The following is a 15,285-nucleotide window of genomic DNA, read 5'->3' as shown; positions in this document are numbered from 1 at the left end:
GTATAAATATACATATACAGAAGGCAGTTTCACAACACAAACATTTACCAAAAAAATAGTAATAGGTCTTCCCCCAGAACCTAGGACCTCCCCAAGCTATGGACTTTTGGCAAGGTTTACAGTACCAGGCATGAATTCCCTCCTGTGGAGCAATCTAATCAGAAAGTGGTTGGTTACCCCCATAGCAATCATGTAACTACTGTACCCATGGGTTCAACATATCTCAGTGCATGGCCAAGCCCTGGGTAGGACCATTGATGTCTCCTCCCTCCATGGTCTACTCAGCACCTTCTGGCATAATGAAAACTAGCTAACAAATTCACACTTCAAATTCCCGCTCTTAACCTTTATTCAGGACATAAAAGAAGGGTGGTTCCCACAAACCACATTTATTTGGGGATAATTCATCAAAAGAATTGTTTTTGTTGGCTTGTATCTCTGGGAGTCTCTTAGTAGCTCATTCACAAAAAACATTTTGCAATCAAAGATCTGGTCCAAGGGAGTGCTTGAGACCGCGGGCAGACCAGCCAGCTCCCCAGCCCTAGCAGCCAGCCCACAGCTTCCGGGAGAAGCCCACGGTCCCCCTCCCCTCGTCAGTGCCTGTTTATCTGGAGCAGTTCGGTCTTCCTGCCAGACTCCTCCATCTTCAGGCCTCTCATGGAGGCCGAGACCGGCTGGACAGCAGAAGTGGAAAAGAGCTGGCACAGTGGCCCGGGGACCACCAAAAGCAGAGTCTTTGCCGCTGCCGAGACGATGTGCCCTTTCTCTTCTTCTCAGAAAGTTTGCGGTTCAGGGAATTTCCCAAGCTGACTTTTTTTCCCCCAATTGAATTATGTGGATCTGACTGAAGAGAAGGTCATATTGGGTGCTTTGGAGGGAGAGGGCCAAACTGGGTGCTGTTAGGGAAGAGAAGAAGCAAACACATCTGTAAGTAGTTAGGGGTTGAGGGCGTGACTCCGCAGGGAAGTGTTTGGTCAGTGTGTGCAAAGTCCGGGTTCAAGCCCCATCAATGGAAAAATAGGAAGTCACTCACTGAAACTTTCCTCATAGGCTTGATGCTAAATCCTATAAGCATTGCCTCAATGGTCCTCACCCCCAGTGAGGCAAATATTACTTCTCTCCTTTTTTTAAACAGGGTCTCATGTGACTCAGGCTGGCTTCAAACTTACTCTATAGCAGAGAAAGACCCTGAACTCTAAGACAAGAAAACAAGCTCATAGAGGCTGTTTATCTGCCTCTAAGTATCGTCTGCGAAGTTATGGAAGCAACGTTTGGACCCAGCTATCTAACACCCAAGTCTGAGATCTGAACCAGCACGTGCAGAACCTGAAAATAGTGTTGTCGGTGGCAGACTGGGTCCAGAAATCCTACAGATATCAAAATCCATGCTCCAATATGTCAGCACTCCAAGCCTCTCCACTGTGTTCGTAGGGGACACTCCCGCCAGCAGCAGGTCTCTAAAAGCCGGGATGAGGCCTGGCCTGTTGCTGGAGCATCACATGGCAACCACAGGAGAAGGATGTAGAGGAAAATGACTCCATTCATCCACAGCTTCAGAAGGGCTAATGTTTTCCTTGGTGGAATAGGGCCAGATCTCTGATCCTCACATTGCCTAGGCAGAACTTTCTCTATGCCAGCAGCTGGGAGTCATGTGCCTCCTGTCCAGTGTGACAGGAGCAAACAGCCCATCATTCCACATGCTCTGGAGGCTGCCTTCCCCAGCTCAACAGCATACAGCTCCATCCCAGGCTGGGGGCCATTAATCAGTCAACAAAATAACATGGTGTCACTGTCAGCCAACTCCTTTGTTCCTATCCCTACACAATGCATAGCAAGGAACCCTTTCGGGATGCTGTTCTCCCTGAGTTGCCTCACTGGGACTCCATCTTAGCTGCTGAAATGCAGCCTACAGCCTGCATGTCAGTTAGATTGCGAGAAGGTAATAACCAGGTTCAGAATGAACAAAGCCAATGGCTAAGAGGGACCCTACTTTTACTTTTTTAAAAATTCTGTATGTTTATGATGTGTGGGCACATATGTATGTATGTGTTTGTGCATTTGTGTACGTGAGTGCAGGTACATGCATACCGTGGTGTGCACCTGGGGATCAGAAGCCTTCCTCCTCATTTGAGACAGGGTCTCCTTTTTGCTTGCTGTCACCTACACCAGGCTGTACTTTCACATTACATCTTGTCGTATGGACTGGGATTACAGATGGGCAGCCTAACAGCTTTTATTTTTCCCCCCAGATTTATTTATTTATTTATTATGTATACAGTGTTCTGCCTGCATGTATGTCTACGTACCAAAAGAGGGCACCCGATCCCATTATAGACAGTAGTAAGCCACCATGTGGTTTGCTGAGAATTGAACTCAGGACCTCTAGGAGAGCAGTCAGTGTTCTTAACCTCTGAGTCATCTATCTAGCCCATTAATAGCTTTTTATGGGTTCTGGAGACTCAAGCTCAGCCCCTCATGCTTGTGTAGCAAGCACTTTACCAAGCCATTTCCCCAGCCCCACAACTTGTCTGCAGACAGGGTTCTCACATCAGCCAGCTTGGTCTTAAACTGAGTGTGCAGCTAAGAATAATTCTGAACATTTTTTTTCAAGCTAGGGTTTCTTTGAGTAGCCCTGGCTGTCCTGGAACTCACTTCTGTAGACCAGACTGGCCTAGAACTCAGAGACCTGCCTGCTTCTGCCTCCTGAGTGCTGAGATTAAAGGCATGAGCCACCACTATCCAGTGACCCCGAACTTCTTATCTCCCTATATCTACCCCTTCAGTGCTGGGATTATAGGCACGTACTACCACAGCCAACTGAGATGGTGCTGGGACTCAAGCCCAGGGCTTCGTGCGTGACTCCACACACCGGACTGCAGCCCTAGCCTCTGCTTTCACCTTTCCCTCTCCTGTAGGCCTTATCTGATGATCTAACATGCTTTATTACATCTATTTAACCAGCACTGGGCTAATGAGGGAAGGTCTTCCCCTACTTTCTCTGCTTGTTCTCTCTATCAGTGACTTTAATCCTAAACAAAGTTTATCCTCCCTGCTTCCTAGTGCTTGGGAAAAACAAAACCAAACCAAAACAAAACAAAACAGAAAAATCCAAATCTGCCCTCTGCAAACAACCTCTTCAGGTGGCCTACCCATTCCTGACTCCCAGAGCCTGAGCTCCCCTTCCCGACACCTGCCCCCTCTCCAGAAACCTGATCCAGGCAGGGCCCCCAATAGTCCTCACCATGGTCATGTAGGTGGCCTCTGATTGTCCACGTGGTCCTTCCTCCATCGTCTCCCACGTGCTTATTGAGGAGTAGACATGTTTCTGGGGTGGGTGGGAAAACAAAATTCTTAAGGGTCATCCGGGAAAGGGACCCACCTACTCCTGTTCACAGGGTGACAGCTACCAAAGCCACCAAATCCAGGGGGTCGCGGAGAGCCAAAGAATTGTTATCAATGATGGTAATCCCGACTTCAGTCTTCCTGAATTAACTCACAGGGAAGGACGCCAGTCTCAAAACCAAACACCTTTGCATCTCTAAGCACTGACTTGGCAGGGGGGGGGGACCCCATCCTGCAGAATAACCCTTCTGATTAGTCGGGGCAAGACGGCAGTCCCTATCAGCTACTGTTATCATCTGGCAGTTCTGAGGTCTGAGGATCGGGATGCACCACCGTGTCACCCGTAGGAAAGTGATTCATTCTCAGGCTTTCAAGGACTGGAACGGGTTGAACAAAAATCCCACTCTCGGAAGAAAAGCAACCCAAAACTCAGAAAGCTGATCATAGAGGTGTGTCTAAAAGGTAAAAGGTGGAAGGGATTAGAAGAGAAAGCGGGGAAGGGAGGGTGAGAATATAGGAGCTCAGGAAAATTATTCTCTCAGTTCCTATTTATAATTCCACTTCAAAGCACTATGGAGGGGGAAGCCATTCTTGATCCCCTCTAAAGGTTCTTAAACACACTTCCTCTTAATCATTAACTCCTTAGCTCATGAAGGTAGCAGAGCTTTCTGATTCCAGGTTCAGGGTCTTTTCTGCTGCCCAGGGTTGATCTGGCCCAGGCTACTGCCTCAGCCCGTTCCTCCACAGCAGTGATAAAGGCTTCCTAAGCCACTACTGTGCACAGAGATGTGGTCTGTGAGCTGGGAGCTGAGACTAATGAGTAAGACACCATTCCCCAGTGATGGATGGCCTCCACACTCCACTTCCCAGTGTTTCTTGCTGGAGTGTGCGTCCATTTGTGTCCCCCTCAGAGCAAATTATCCTCTCACCTCTGGGTTCGTCTTCTCTTTGCTCTCGAGGCTCTTCAAGGAGGCCACAGAACTCACTGAACTGTAAGAGATGAAAAGTACATAGAATTAACACTCTGCACCTCATGAGGTACACTGATTTAAGTATACCTAGAAAGGCCCTACACTAGATGGATCTTTTGCATCCAGTGGGACACCACGTCGTCACAAAGGGCCTTTACATCACTTTATGGAGAGCCCCTTGGGAGGAACTAAATACACACATCTCTTCTCTTCTCTTCTGGTAGGAAGTGGGAAGCTGCTCTGGGCATAGCTGAGGCTGAAACGTGACATCACCTCTGTTTTCATTCTCACCTCCATCCCAGAGTGGGAGGTAGAGGATAGTTGGGCACAGTGGCATCTTGAAGCCCCAGCTACTCCTGAAGCATGGAACCAGGAGTTCAAGTCCAGCCTGGGCTGCATGTGAAGACCCCATTTTAAATTCATGATTACTATTATGAGTATCAGCATCATCACTAGTGTTGGTGTGTCAGTGAGTGTGAGCACACTCAAGTTAAGTTACAGCATGTGTTATGGAGGTCAGAGGACAACTTTCGATGTTCTGTTCTCTCTTCCCACCTTGTGGAGACAGTCTCTCTTGCTGTTTCTACTCCCTCAACCTGTGCCAGGCAAACTGACCGGCTAGCTTCCAGGTGCCTCTCCTGTCTCCACATCTCATCCCACCAATGGGAAAGCTGGGATTACAAATGCAAGCCATGTATCTGACTTTTCATATGGATTCTGGGAGCTGATCTCAGCACATCTCACTGGCCCAAGAGACCTCATTTTATAAAGAAGAGAGGGGAGAAGAAGAGTGGAGGGGAGGGAATGGGAGAGAAGTGTGAACAAAGAAGGTAATACAATTTTAAATTACTGAATAGAGAGAGCCCATGCATTTGACTTCACTATCTTGCTCTCGGTGCTGAGAACTGGAAGCCCCAGGGAGCAGCACCCACCCAGCAAGACCACATTTCCCAGGTCGGTGGCCTCCCCAGTGACGACCAAGCTAAACCGCCCAGCACTCCCCAGGCTGTGTGCTCCGACCCTTGCCTGATCAAGCCCTTGACTTTGATCTCTCGGCCAGCTGTCTCGTGTGTTTTTCACAAAATGTACCTTTTTATTTTTCTTGTTTTGATCAAAGGCAGATATTTTTGAAAAAGGCAGATATTTATTTGAAAAATAAACCATGTTTGTCTCAAGTGAAAATGCTTTTATCATATGACTGTAAAGTTACATATTCTCACTGTTAAATAAACCAAATACTACAAAATTATACAGCTGGAAGTTGAGGTTTCCAAGTGGTTCCATTAGCAGACAGGATCATTATCGTCAATGTCTGATAATGCTTCAGAACCCCTGTCAATAACAGGCTAAGGAGACTCCCAGACAAAACATATCCAGTGTATAGGTTCCTGGCATGAACGCTGTATTACTCCCTTTCTATACAATCGAGATCACACTGCGCATTTTCCCTTTCAGTCTTCTTGGCTACCATCCCACACACGCTGGCATGTGTGTGATGGTCTATTCAATGGAAGGCAATTCCATCAGTGCTTTCCTGAAAGATACCGTACTCACAATGATGCCAGATTTTTATGAGCAGCAAAGTTGCAGTGACAGTATTGAGGCGGGAATCTCAGATAGTGGTAGCACTTTAGAATGATTTTCCATGACACTGAGGCCCACAGTATGGACATACACTGGGAGTGGAACTTGTCTGGCTCTCAGTCTTACGCTCAAATGCATGCCTGGTGCATCTTGACCCTTAGAGGTGCCAAGCAAGTTCAATGCCAAATCAGACAGCTCTGAGAGCGGTGGTGCACCTGAGCATGCTCAGTTGCTAGCGTTAGAATCTACACATCCCTGAGAAAAGTCACTCCGACAACAGCGTTGTGAGGCCAGAGGTGGTGTGTGTGACTTGGTGGTAGAAAGTTTGTCTAGAATATACAAGATTCTGGGTCCAATCCCCAGCACTGTAAGAGAGAAAAGAGCCAACATTCCTTGGTCTTTATGGGTCTTTCCATGGCTGTGATTTCAGCTGGAGTGTTAGCTTAAACTGCCTACATGTTTCTTTAATCTTCTGTAAACAGAGTAGCATGAAGCTGCCAGCAGTCAGAGAATACGAGCATCCTGGAATTCGGGCATTTCTAAGAGTCTGGGGGAGCTAGTGACGAAATCCAGCCCTTTAACGCATGTCAAGGCAGGCATAGTGGTACAAGCCTGCAGTGCCTGCAAGTGAGAGGCTGAGTCAGAGAAGAGGACCATGAGTTCAAAGCCAGCCTGGGCTACATAGGGACTTCCTGTCTCCCTCTCCTCCCCAGTTCATAACTTCTCTTAAGCAAGTCCATAAGTACGATTACAGCTCTTGCATGAGGTCTGTATCTGAATTGTGTTCCACTCAAAGCCCCATTTGTGAGAGAGTTGGTACTCTTTATATAACAGTAAGGAGAATGAGCATGGTATAGTGATGCCCAAGCCTTTCTGAAGTGTGTTGAGCAAAGGGGGCAGGGCCACCTACAATGACATCAAATATAACAATCAGGGTAACATCACAGGGCACTGGCACTCTCTTCCACTTTGGATTAGACAAGATCAGGCTCAAATTAGAACGGTATGGCTATTCTTCCCCTTTCACTTAGAGGCAGACTACACACTTGACCTCCCGACTGAAGGGGTGGGGATGGTCATATACCTCTTATTCCACTGGGTTTTCTTCACAATGAGTATCAAAACAGGGAGCAGCAAGAGCGTGGCGCAGACGATCCCCACAATTATCACCAGCTGATTCCCATTCAGGGTCACCGGCTGATGGGTCTTAGGTCGAGGAGTTGTTGAAATCGACCCTTGGGAATGAAGAAAGTATCGAGAGGGTCTCAGTATTCTAGAAGAGCAGAGAGCCCCAATATGCCAAATAGCACACCCAGGTCAGGAAGCAGAAAGAGAAGGCCAGACTGCATCCCATATCAGGATACAGGGACATCATCCCTATTAGACTAAGAGCCAGTCCAACCCCCTTGTTTAGCCCTAAAGTGTGGGTTAAACTAGGCAGGAGAAGCAGCTGCCTTCACCTGTGCTAGATCATCCTTTTAACATCAGTAATTCTCTGTTAAAACTTGGTTTACCAGATGACTAGAAATAACAGGCATTTTCAAAGCCACTGACATTTTCATGGGCAAATGATTGTTTCAGATAGACTCTATGCTATAATACCCAGACGTATAGTCACAATGCTAACTGGGGCCTCCAGAGCGTTTCCACTGGTATAAATACCCTTCATTTAGCTCTGAAGACATATATCAGCATTTCTTTGGCATCAGAGATCTCTAGACATTGAGGATGCTGACAAAGACAACTGATGGCCAGTTCCTGCCTCCAAGGAGGGAGACACACACGAAAACAGATAGGTGTCTGTGGGTAGGGGGAACAGAAGGGCACGGAGAAGGGGGTGCTCAATTCTGTGAAAAGCATGGGAAGAGACCTTGGCCAGCAAGTGTTAAACTTTAATGTGAGTTTGAAAAGAAGCGTTCAGTTTGTTGGGGTGCTGATAATATGGAGGGAGGCCAAGAAGAGGTCTGCACAGAGCCTTGGGGCCCAACAGCTCCACAAGTGCAATCAAAGGCTCAAGTCGAGGGTATGTTAGGAATTGAGGCTGGGGAAACAATGGCGACCCAGTCAGGAAGGAGCTTTATCGCCTCAGCAAAGTGGCTGGCTCTTTTGCTACAGGTCCCAGAGAAGTCAATGCTAGGTGTATCTATACGTGGTGGGATGGAATGTGCTAACCCATGATTTAGAAAAAGGCCCTAGCTAAGGACGAGAGCAGAGACTGGCTAGAGACCGAAGGCCTCAAACAGAGGAGAAGGCAGCCAGAACTAAGGCTGGTGAAGGCCAGGAAAGAAGACTGCCTCAAAATCAGTCATAGAAATGACATGACTTACTCATCTGCTAGATTAGGAAAGGGAAGGACCAAAGCCACTCCCTGGTGTCAGTTACATAACCGTATCCAGGGTGGTGGCATTCACCAATGTCGGGAAGATGGGATGAGGGAGAGCCATGTATATATGAAGGATCTGTAGAAATCTGGTGTGGAGTTGAAATATATACATGCATATAATAACCCCTGTTTCCCCAAACACACACAAAACCAGCCCTCATCTCCATGTGTCCGCATGCTTGGAGTCAACCAACTGAAGAACTATTATCTGTGTTGAACATGTGAAGACCTTTTCTCTTGCCACTCCCTAAGCAATATGGGGCAGCAATTACTTATATTAGGTAGTATCAGTAATCTAGAGGTGATTTTGCATATACAGGAGGCTATGTGTTTTTAATAAACAAATACTGTTTTTCAATATGGCATTTTTATAGAAGGAGTTTAAGCACCCACAGATTTTGGTGTTTTCAAGGGAGGAGAAAGTCCTGGAACAAAATTTCCTCAGCTATCAAGGGATACATATGGCTGTTTACAAACATTTGTGCCAATCTAATTGTGTCCAATCTAGAATGTCTAGAATGTAGAAAGGCAGCATCTACTATCACTGTGCTGGGGAAGGCTGGGGGTGGGGGACTCGCATGCCACTGGTGACAGAAGTTCAGACCTGGTAACATGAGCCTGCAGAGAAACAGAATCTTTGGTTGAGAGCTGAAGTGGGGCACCGGCAGGAGAAGGAATGGAGTTGGACATGAGTGGGGAGAACGGCAGAAAGCACATGCTCAAAGATCCACGCCTAGAGACTCCCCAGCAGAGAGGCGGGTGATGCACAGGACGAGCTGCACCCAGGGCAGGAAGGAGCCCGTTTGCCTCAGGATGGTGTGTGAGATAAGAATGGGGGCAGGTACAGACATGTCTGTGGGTGGCGTGGTCTCAGAAGGAGGCGAGCCCCCACTCCCCACGTTGGTGTGTTTTTTTCTGTGGAATGGAAGGAAGGTTCATGAGAATGGAGCACACACAGGGGTGAAGAAACTTCTTGAAGAGCCTCTGGCCTGAGACACTGCGGTACTTCCCTTTCTAGTCATCTCCCCCTACTCTTAGCCAACCACAGCCAGCTGCTTCAGGCCCAAGTGAGAGGCAAAGTCCACAGGCCACATCCTGGCTGCTAACTGAGTTATGATTTAACCTTCACCTCCCACAACTGCCTCATGATTAAACCTTTATTCTCGTCAGGGCACACTGCTTGCCTTTCATCAGAAACCCCTCCATTTCTCATTCTGGAACCTTCCTGTTTCCTCTCCGTTGCTTGCTGTCTCTTACAGCTTAGGACCCTCTCCCTTCACGAGTATGTGCGATTCCCTCAGAGTCAAGCAAACACGACTCGGGATCCCCACTCCACTGCTCCACCTCTGAGCTCCCATGCCTTTACAGCAGTAGACCACACCGGCCACAAGTGAGGTTTGGCAGAGATTTGGTGTTCACCATGTTAGTGCCCTTTTTCATGCCTAATACCCGGAAGAACTAGGGCAAGGTGAACCCAGGCATCTGGTGAGCCGGGTTGGTGGAGGCATCACCTTTGGGGCTGTACAAGTCCAAGGCCAGCCCCTGGGGGCAACGCCTCCTTTCACTGGGCATGCCCAGGGCCTCCCTGACTCACTCCAGACATGACCTTGCTGTCACGCATCACCCCTACCCAAATGTTGGATACTTCGAGGTTCTTCCTGGATCACACGCAACACAATGGTTTTCCTGGACTCCAGATTCCCCAGGTAGATGCGACAGGTGTAGGCCCCTTGGTCAGACAGCTTCACTGTTTGAAACATGATAGAGCCATCGTTGTTGGAGATGTTGCCCATCAGGTTTACACGGTTTTGGAAGCGGCCTTGGCTCTGGGAGTGCCCACGAGGCATGTTGAAGTCATAGCGCAAGACAACTTCCTCCTAAAGGAAAGGTCAAAAGCATGAGGTTGGAAGACTGTAGGGTGTGTGGTGGGGGAGACCTCAGAGCTGACAAGGCCCTGCCATGTGAGGGCAGGAAGAGTGAGTGTTAGATAACACAAAGTCTTGTTCACATGCACGTGTGCAAACACATGTGCTCTGGTGAGAGCAACACCAAACCACAACTTTTCCATCGGAAGAAATGGTTTAGAAGGGGTTGGTGACTCTGGCCTGTAACCCTAGCTACTTAGGAGGCTGAGGCCAGAGGATAACAGGTTCAAGTGGGTAGTTTAGCCAGACTCTGTCTCCAAATAGAGAGTAAAAAGATGGAAAAGGTTATAATCCTGCAGCAAAGTGCTCGCCTAGTATATGTGAAATCCTGAGTTCAACCCCCAGCATCAGAGATAAAGCTGAGAAAGACGGAGACAGAGAAACAGAGATAGACGGAGACAGAGACAGAGTCACACATAGAGACAGAGATACAGAGAGAGACAAAGACACAGAGAGAGACAGAGAGAGAGGGAGACAGAGAGAGAGAGACAGAGACAGAGAGACAGAGAGAGACAGAGAATAAGAATATAAAGTAAAATTATTTCACTCATCTCTTTTCCAGAAGAGAGAGAGAGAGTGTGTGTGATGGAGACAGAGAGACACACACAGAGATGGATACAGAGAAGCAGAGACAGAGAGATACAAAGAGATGGAGATATCAAACTTGTTAGAAAGTCCTGTACCCTCTGCCCTCAAATCACATCCCAGACCAGCCCTCTCAGCTCCCCTGCTGCCGTCACACCAGGCCCAAGCATACCTCATCACTATGAGGGGCATCTCTTCCGCAAGGGCTTTCTTGCCTGTCTGTCTCCCTACTCAGACTTCCCTACAGTCTACCCTCAGCGGATGAGATTCAGCATGTCTTTCCTCTGCTCTAAACCTCCCCCGGCCCCTCATTTCTCCTACAGGCCCTATATGATCTGCCCCCATCTCTTTTCCCTCTGTCACATCTATTTTCAGCTCATCTTCACTAGATCTGGTCACACAGACACCCAGCTACTTCCTGGATACTGGTCTCAGAGCTACTGCTCTTGCTAGTCCTGTAACTGGAACCCTCTGCTTCTCACCTCACTTTCTTCAGACCACTACCTAAATGCCACCTTGATGTGGCTTCCCTGGCTGTCTACATAGAATAACAACCACAGACTCTGCCTGCTGGTTCTTCGGCTCTTTCTTGTTTTAGATAGTCTTCTCACCATTGTCTCACTGTGAGTCCCCTCCGTCTTTACTGTTACTGTTCCATCAGGATAGGGGCTTTGTTTTGGTTTTGTTTTTTTCCAAGACAGGGTTTCTCTGTGTAGCCCTGTCTGTCCTGGAACTCATTCTGTAGACCAGGATGGCCTTGAACTCACAGAGATCCGCCTGCCTCTGCCTCCCGAGTGCTGGGGTTAAAGGCGCATGCCTCCACCGCCAGGCCAGGGAAAGGTCTTTAAATTAATGAATGTTGAGATGTTTTACAGAGGTGTGTGGATATTTGGTGATGGGCAATCATGGCAAAGACTGAAACCAAGGCCTTATGCATACAAGGCATGTGTTCTTTCTACCAACGTAAGTGTTCTCTCTAGCCCTAGATATTATTTTCCTAAAAGAAAGAGAAGGTAATGAGTTATAGACAGAATCACAAACAGAGAGACTTGGCCCCCAGCTCCTCTTTCTGCTGTGAATCATATGCTGGATGACATAGAAATGCATGACAATGGGGGCTGGAGAGATGAATTCAGTGCTGAGGGCTGGGCTGATCTAAGGCTTTCCCTGATGTGCAGAGGAGGAACAGAGCTCCTTCTCTACAGCCAGGAACAAGCTTGGCAGAGCCCAGAATGGCCTGGGGCCAGGGCCTTGAGGATGCTGTGGCTTCAGATCCTGAGAACCCAACTCCTCCCACTCTAAAAGGCTATGGTTACCAGCCCCAGGACTGAAGTGTGCTCGGTCTATAATGCCCCTATCGCCCCAGGGCTGATGTGTGCTCGGTCTATAATGTCCCCTTGAGCAACACTGCCCGATTAGCTTCCTGCTGACTTCAGCCCATTGCATTACAGTTTCTGATGACTCTGTCCTGGTTCTCTTCTAAAAATACGGTATAAGGTGCTGCACTTCTTAGTAAACTGTGAGAACCATGCTGTGAGAACCATGAGCTTGTGCTAGGCATCTAACGCCAAACTTTCCTATCTTCCTTTACCTTCCTCTCGAGGCCATCTCCCACTTAGGAGCCTGACAATAAGAACTATCTGCTGGTCCAGTCATCTCAGGACAGAGAACCCAGGTTCAGGTTCCAGCACCCACACAATGACTCACAACCATCTATTCTCCAGTTTCAGGGAGTCAGACACCTTCTTCCCTCGCTCCATGGACACCAGGCACGCAGTGGTACATATGCACACGTGAAAGGAGAGCACTCATGCACAGAAAATAAAGCAAATAAATAAATAAAAACTTAAAAGCATGACAAGCCCTTAGGAGTGAACCTAGGGCTTCATATCATCCCCCACCATCTACCACGATACCACCCTTTCATTTGTTTGTTTGTTTGTATTTGTTTGAGGCAGGGTTTCTCTGTAGCTTTGGAGCCTGTCCTGGAACTAGCTCTTGTAGTTGGCTAGCCTCGAACTCACAGAGATCTGCCTGCCTCTGCCTCCCGAGTGCTGGGATTAAAGGCGTGCACCACCACTGCCCTTTTTTGATGCCCTCAAATAGCATCCAAGAATAAGGTAACTATGAATGACTTCGCTAGTGAGATTACCTGGAACACACTTTAATTTACAAAACTGAAATCATCTATAAAACTTTGCACTTTAATGTCTACCAATAAATCAACTAAGATATCACTAATAACATGTTTTATTACATTTATCTATTGAGGGGTAGCAGCATGGTGTGAATGTAAAAAGTCAGAGAACAGCCTGAAAAATTCTGTTCCTTCCTTCTATCCTAGGGTACCCAGGGACTGAACTCAGGGCATACAGCTGGGTAGCAAGTGAGGGCCATCTTGCTAGCCCTCATTACACATTTTGATACCTAAATACACCACCATGTCATCGCTGAGATCTGTTAGTTCAGTGACTAACTTGCTATTTATGCTTTACAGTTCCTATGAATTATCCTTCACTCTGGCTCCCAAGGGTCTACCATTACGAAGCCCTGGAAAGTTTATAAAGATGAAAAAAAAAAAAAAACCCTCTCCATCACACAAAGTGAGTGATGGAGCAGCAGGCAAAGCTTACAGAAATAGCACACAGTAGGACAAGAATGTAGTTGTTTTCTTATGCCTAGCCCATTGCTTTCTGGGTTAGGCCAAGAAAAGCACCTCGCTTTGCTCTGACAAGGGTTGTACACAGAAGAGGAGGTGAAGAGAAGAGTCTCAAATGCAGCAGCCATACCATGTACAAAGTGCTTCCCCTGTCCCATTGCACAGCAGTGTCTAAGAAACCTGAACATTTAGGCAATCACCTCTTCCTTCCCCTCCTCCTTCCCCTTTCCCTCCCACACTTCCTCCTCCTCCTCTCTTCACCTTCCTCTTCTTTCTCACCTCCCTTCTCCTTCCCTCCACACTCTTTTCCTCCTCCTGCCCCCTCCTCTTCCATCTTCTCCTCCCTCATTCCTTCTCCCTTTCTTCAATAAAATCCTATTTCCCACCAAGAAGCCAAACTTGTCCAGACAAGTGCCTAGCTAAAGCAGGAGGTCAGATCTGAAAGACTACCATGCCCGGCCCTTTGCAATGTCACTCACCTCATGGTACCTGATACCTGATTCTCCTCTCCCTGCCTCCCCTGCCTCCAGCCAGGGCTCTCTACAATGAGGCTTCCTCTCCCTTACCGTGGCATGCTTTCCGGAAGAGAACATCCATTCCACCTTGGTCACATGCTTCATTTTTGTGCTCTGGAAAAAACATCCCATCTCAGTTGAATCGCCTACATGGACTGTGAGCTCTGAGAATAAAATGGTAAACTGAGTCAGACTTATAAACAAATAGAGTTTCTAGACGATAAAGTCTGGGGGCTGGGAGATGACTCGGTGGGTAAGAATGCCTATTCTGCAAGCCAAAGAACCTGAGTGCAAATCCCCATAACCCTTGTAAAAAGTCAGACACATCATCTTGGAATCCCAGCACTAGGGGGCAGAGACGGATGCAGACGCATTGCCTTGGAACCCTAGAGTTTGGGAGCAGAGATGGGTGCAGACACATCACTTTGGAACCTTAGCATTTGGAAGCAGAGGCAGGGAGACCTGAGTCTCTCTGGCCAGTCATCCTACCCAAAATGGAGCTTCCAGTTTAGTGAGAAACCCTGTCTCAAGACAAAATGGTAGAGATGGAGGAGGACAAATACAGCTGCACCCTTGTGTATATGAAGAATACACACACGCATGTGTACATACACACACAAAGTACCCCACAAACAAAATCTAAATAGATAATAAATAAAGTCTAGCTAAAGACTCTCAACAGCAAAATGTCACTGTCACAATCAAATGTGGACAAAATATTCAAGAGCCTCTTCTCTCAAAGCCTCATGATGTCCTAGCATAAGAGGATGCACTCACTCTCCCTGCCCCCAGACACGAAGTCTAAGGTTCCCTTTGTTTTTACACGGCAGTGAACTCTTTCTGCTTGCCTTTAACTCCTTTATTTTTTCCCCCTTTCCAGAATTTCTCTCATATTTAAAGTCCAGATGGAGTCCAGAAAGTCTCAAAACTCTGCTTTCTGTCCATGAAAGAACAGCAACATCATCAGCACAGAACAAGCAGGAAGAGTCAGAAAACCACTCTTATCTATAACTTGCTGGTTCTTCGAACTGGGGGTGGGGGGTAAAGTAAATCATGGGTAACTTTCTTCAAATTCTTCTACTCATTTTACAAGCTATTTTAGGACTTGTTTGGGGTGTAGTTCTGGCTTCAACACAGGTCATGGGACTCCTTGCAAATCAGGCCGAGGAAGCTGCTCTCCCCTTGACTATTTCCTCTCTGTCTCAATCCTGCCCTCTCCAGAACCCTCCCTGCTTTCCCAACTGATATGCCTCCCACCCCCACTTCCAGCTCTCCAGGCCTTCCACCTCGTAGGAGCTTCATTCTGCTGGCTTGTGCCACA

At 47.6% G+C, this 15,285-nt stretch overlaps 1 protein-coding gene across 4 annotated transcripts in view; it reads right to left on the bottom strand.

The window, feature by feature from the left end:
- Window positions 1-331: 331 nt before the first annotated feature.
- The window catches only part of Jaml (junction adhesion molecule like), a 28,452-nt gene continuing 13,498 nt past the window's right edge, over window positions 332-15,285 (bottom strand). For all 4 annotated transcript variants that reach the window (XM_087905605.1, XM_087905606.1, XM_087905607.1 and 1 more), the window contains 6 exons: window positions 14,016-14,128; window positions 9,911-10,157; window positions 6,982-7,132; window positions 4,272-4,332; window positions 3,242-3,325; window positions 332-896 (listed from right to left, as the gene is read on the bottom strand). In XM_087905605.1, the coding sequence (XP_087761731.1) occupies window positions 831-896; window positions 3,242-3,325; window positions 4,272-4,332; window positions 6,982-7,132; window positions 9,911-10,157; window positions 14,016-14,128 (722 nt within the window). In that variant the 3' untranslated portion in view covers window positions 332-830. The remainder of the gene's footprint in view (window positions 897-3,241; window positions 3,326-4,271; window positions 4,333-6,981; window positions 7,133-9,910; window positions 10,158-14,015; window positions 14,129-15,285) is intronic.

This window comes from Myodes glareolus, chromosome 4 (assembly GCF_982192425.1).
Source record: "Myodes glareolus chromosome 4, mMyoGla1.1, whole genome shotgun sequence".
NCBI classification, from domain to species: domain Eukaryota; kingdom Metazoa; phylum Chordata; class Mammalia; order Rodentia; family Cricetidae; genus Myodes; species Myodes glareolus.
Note: the sequence above shows the minus strand (reverse complement) of the source record. Positions and strands in the feature narration are given on the sequence as shown.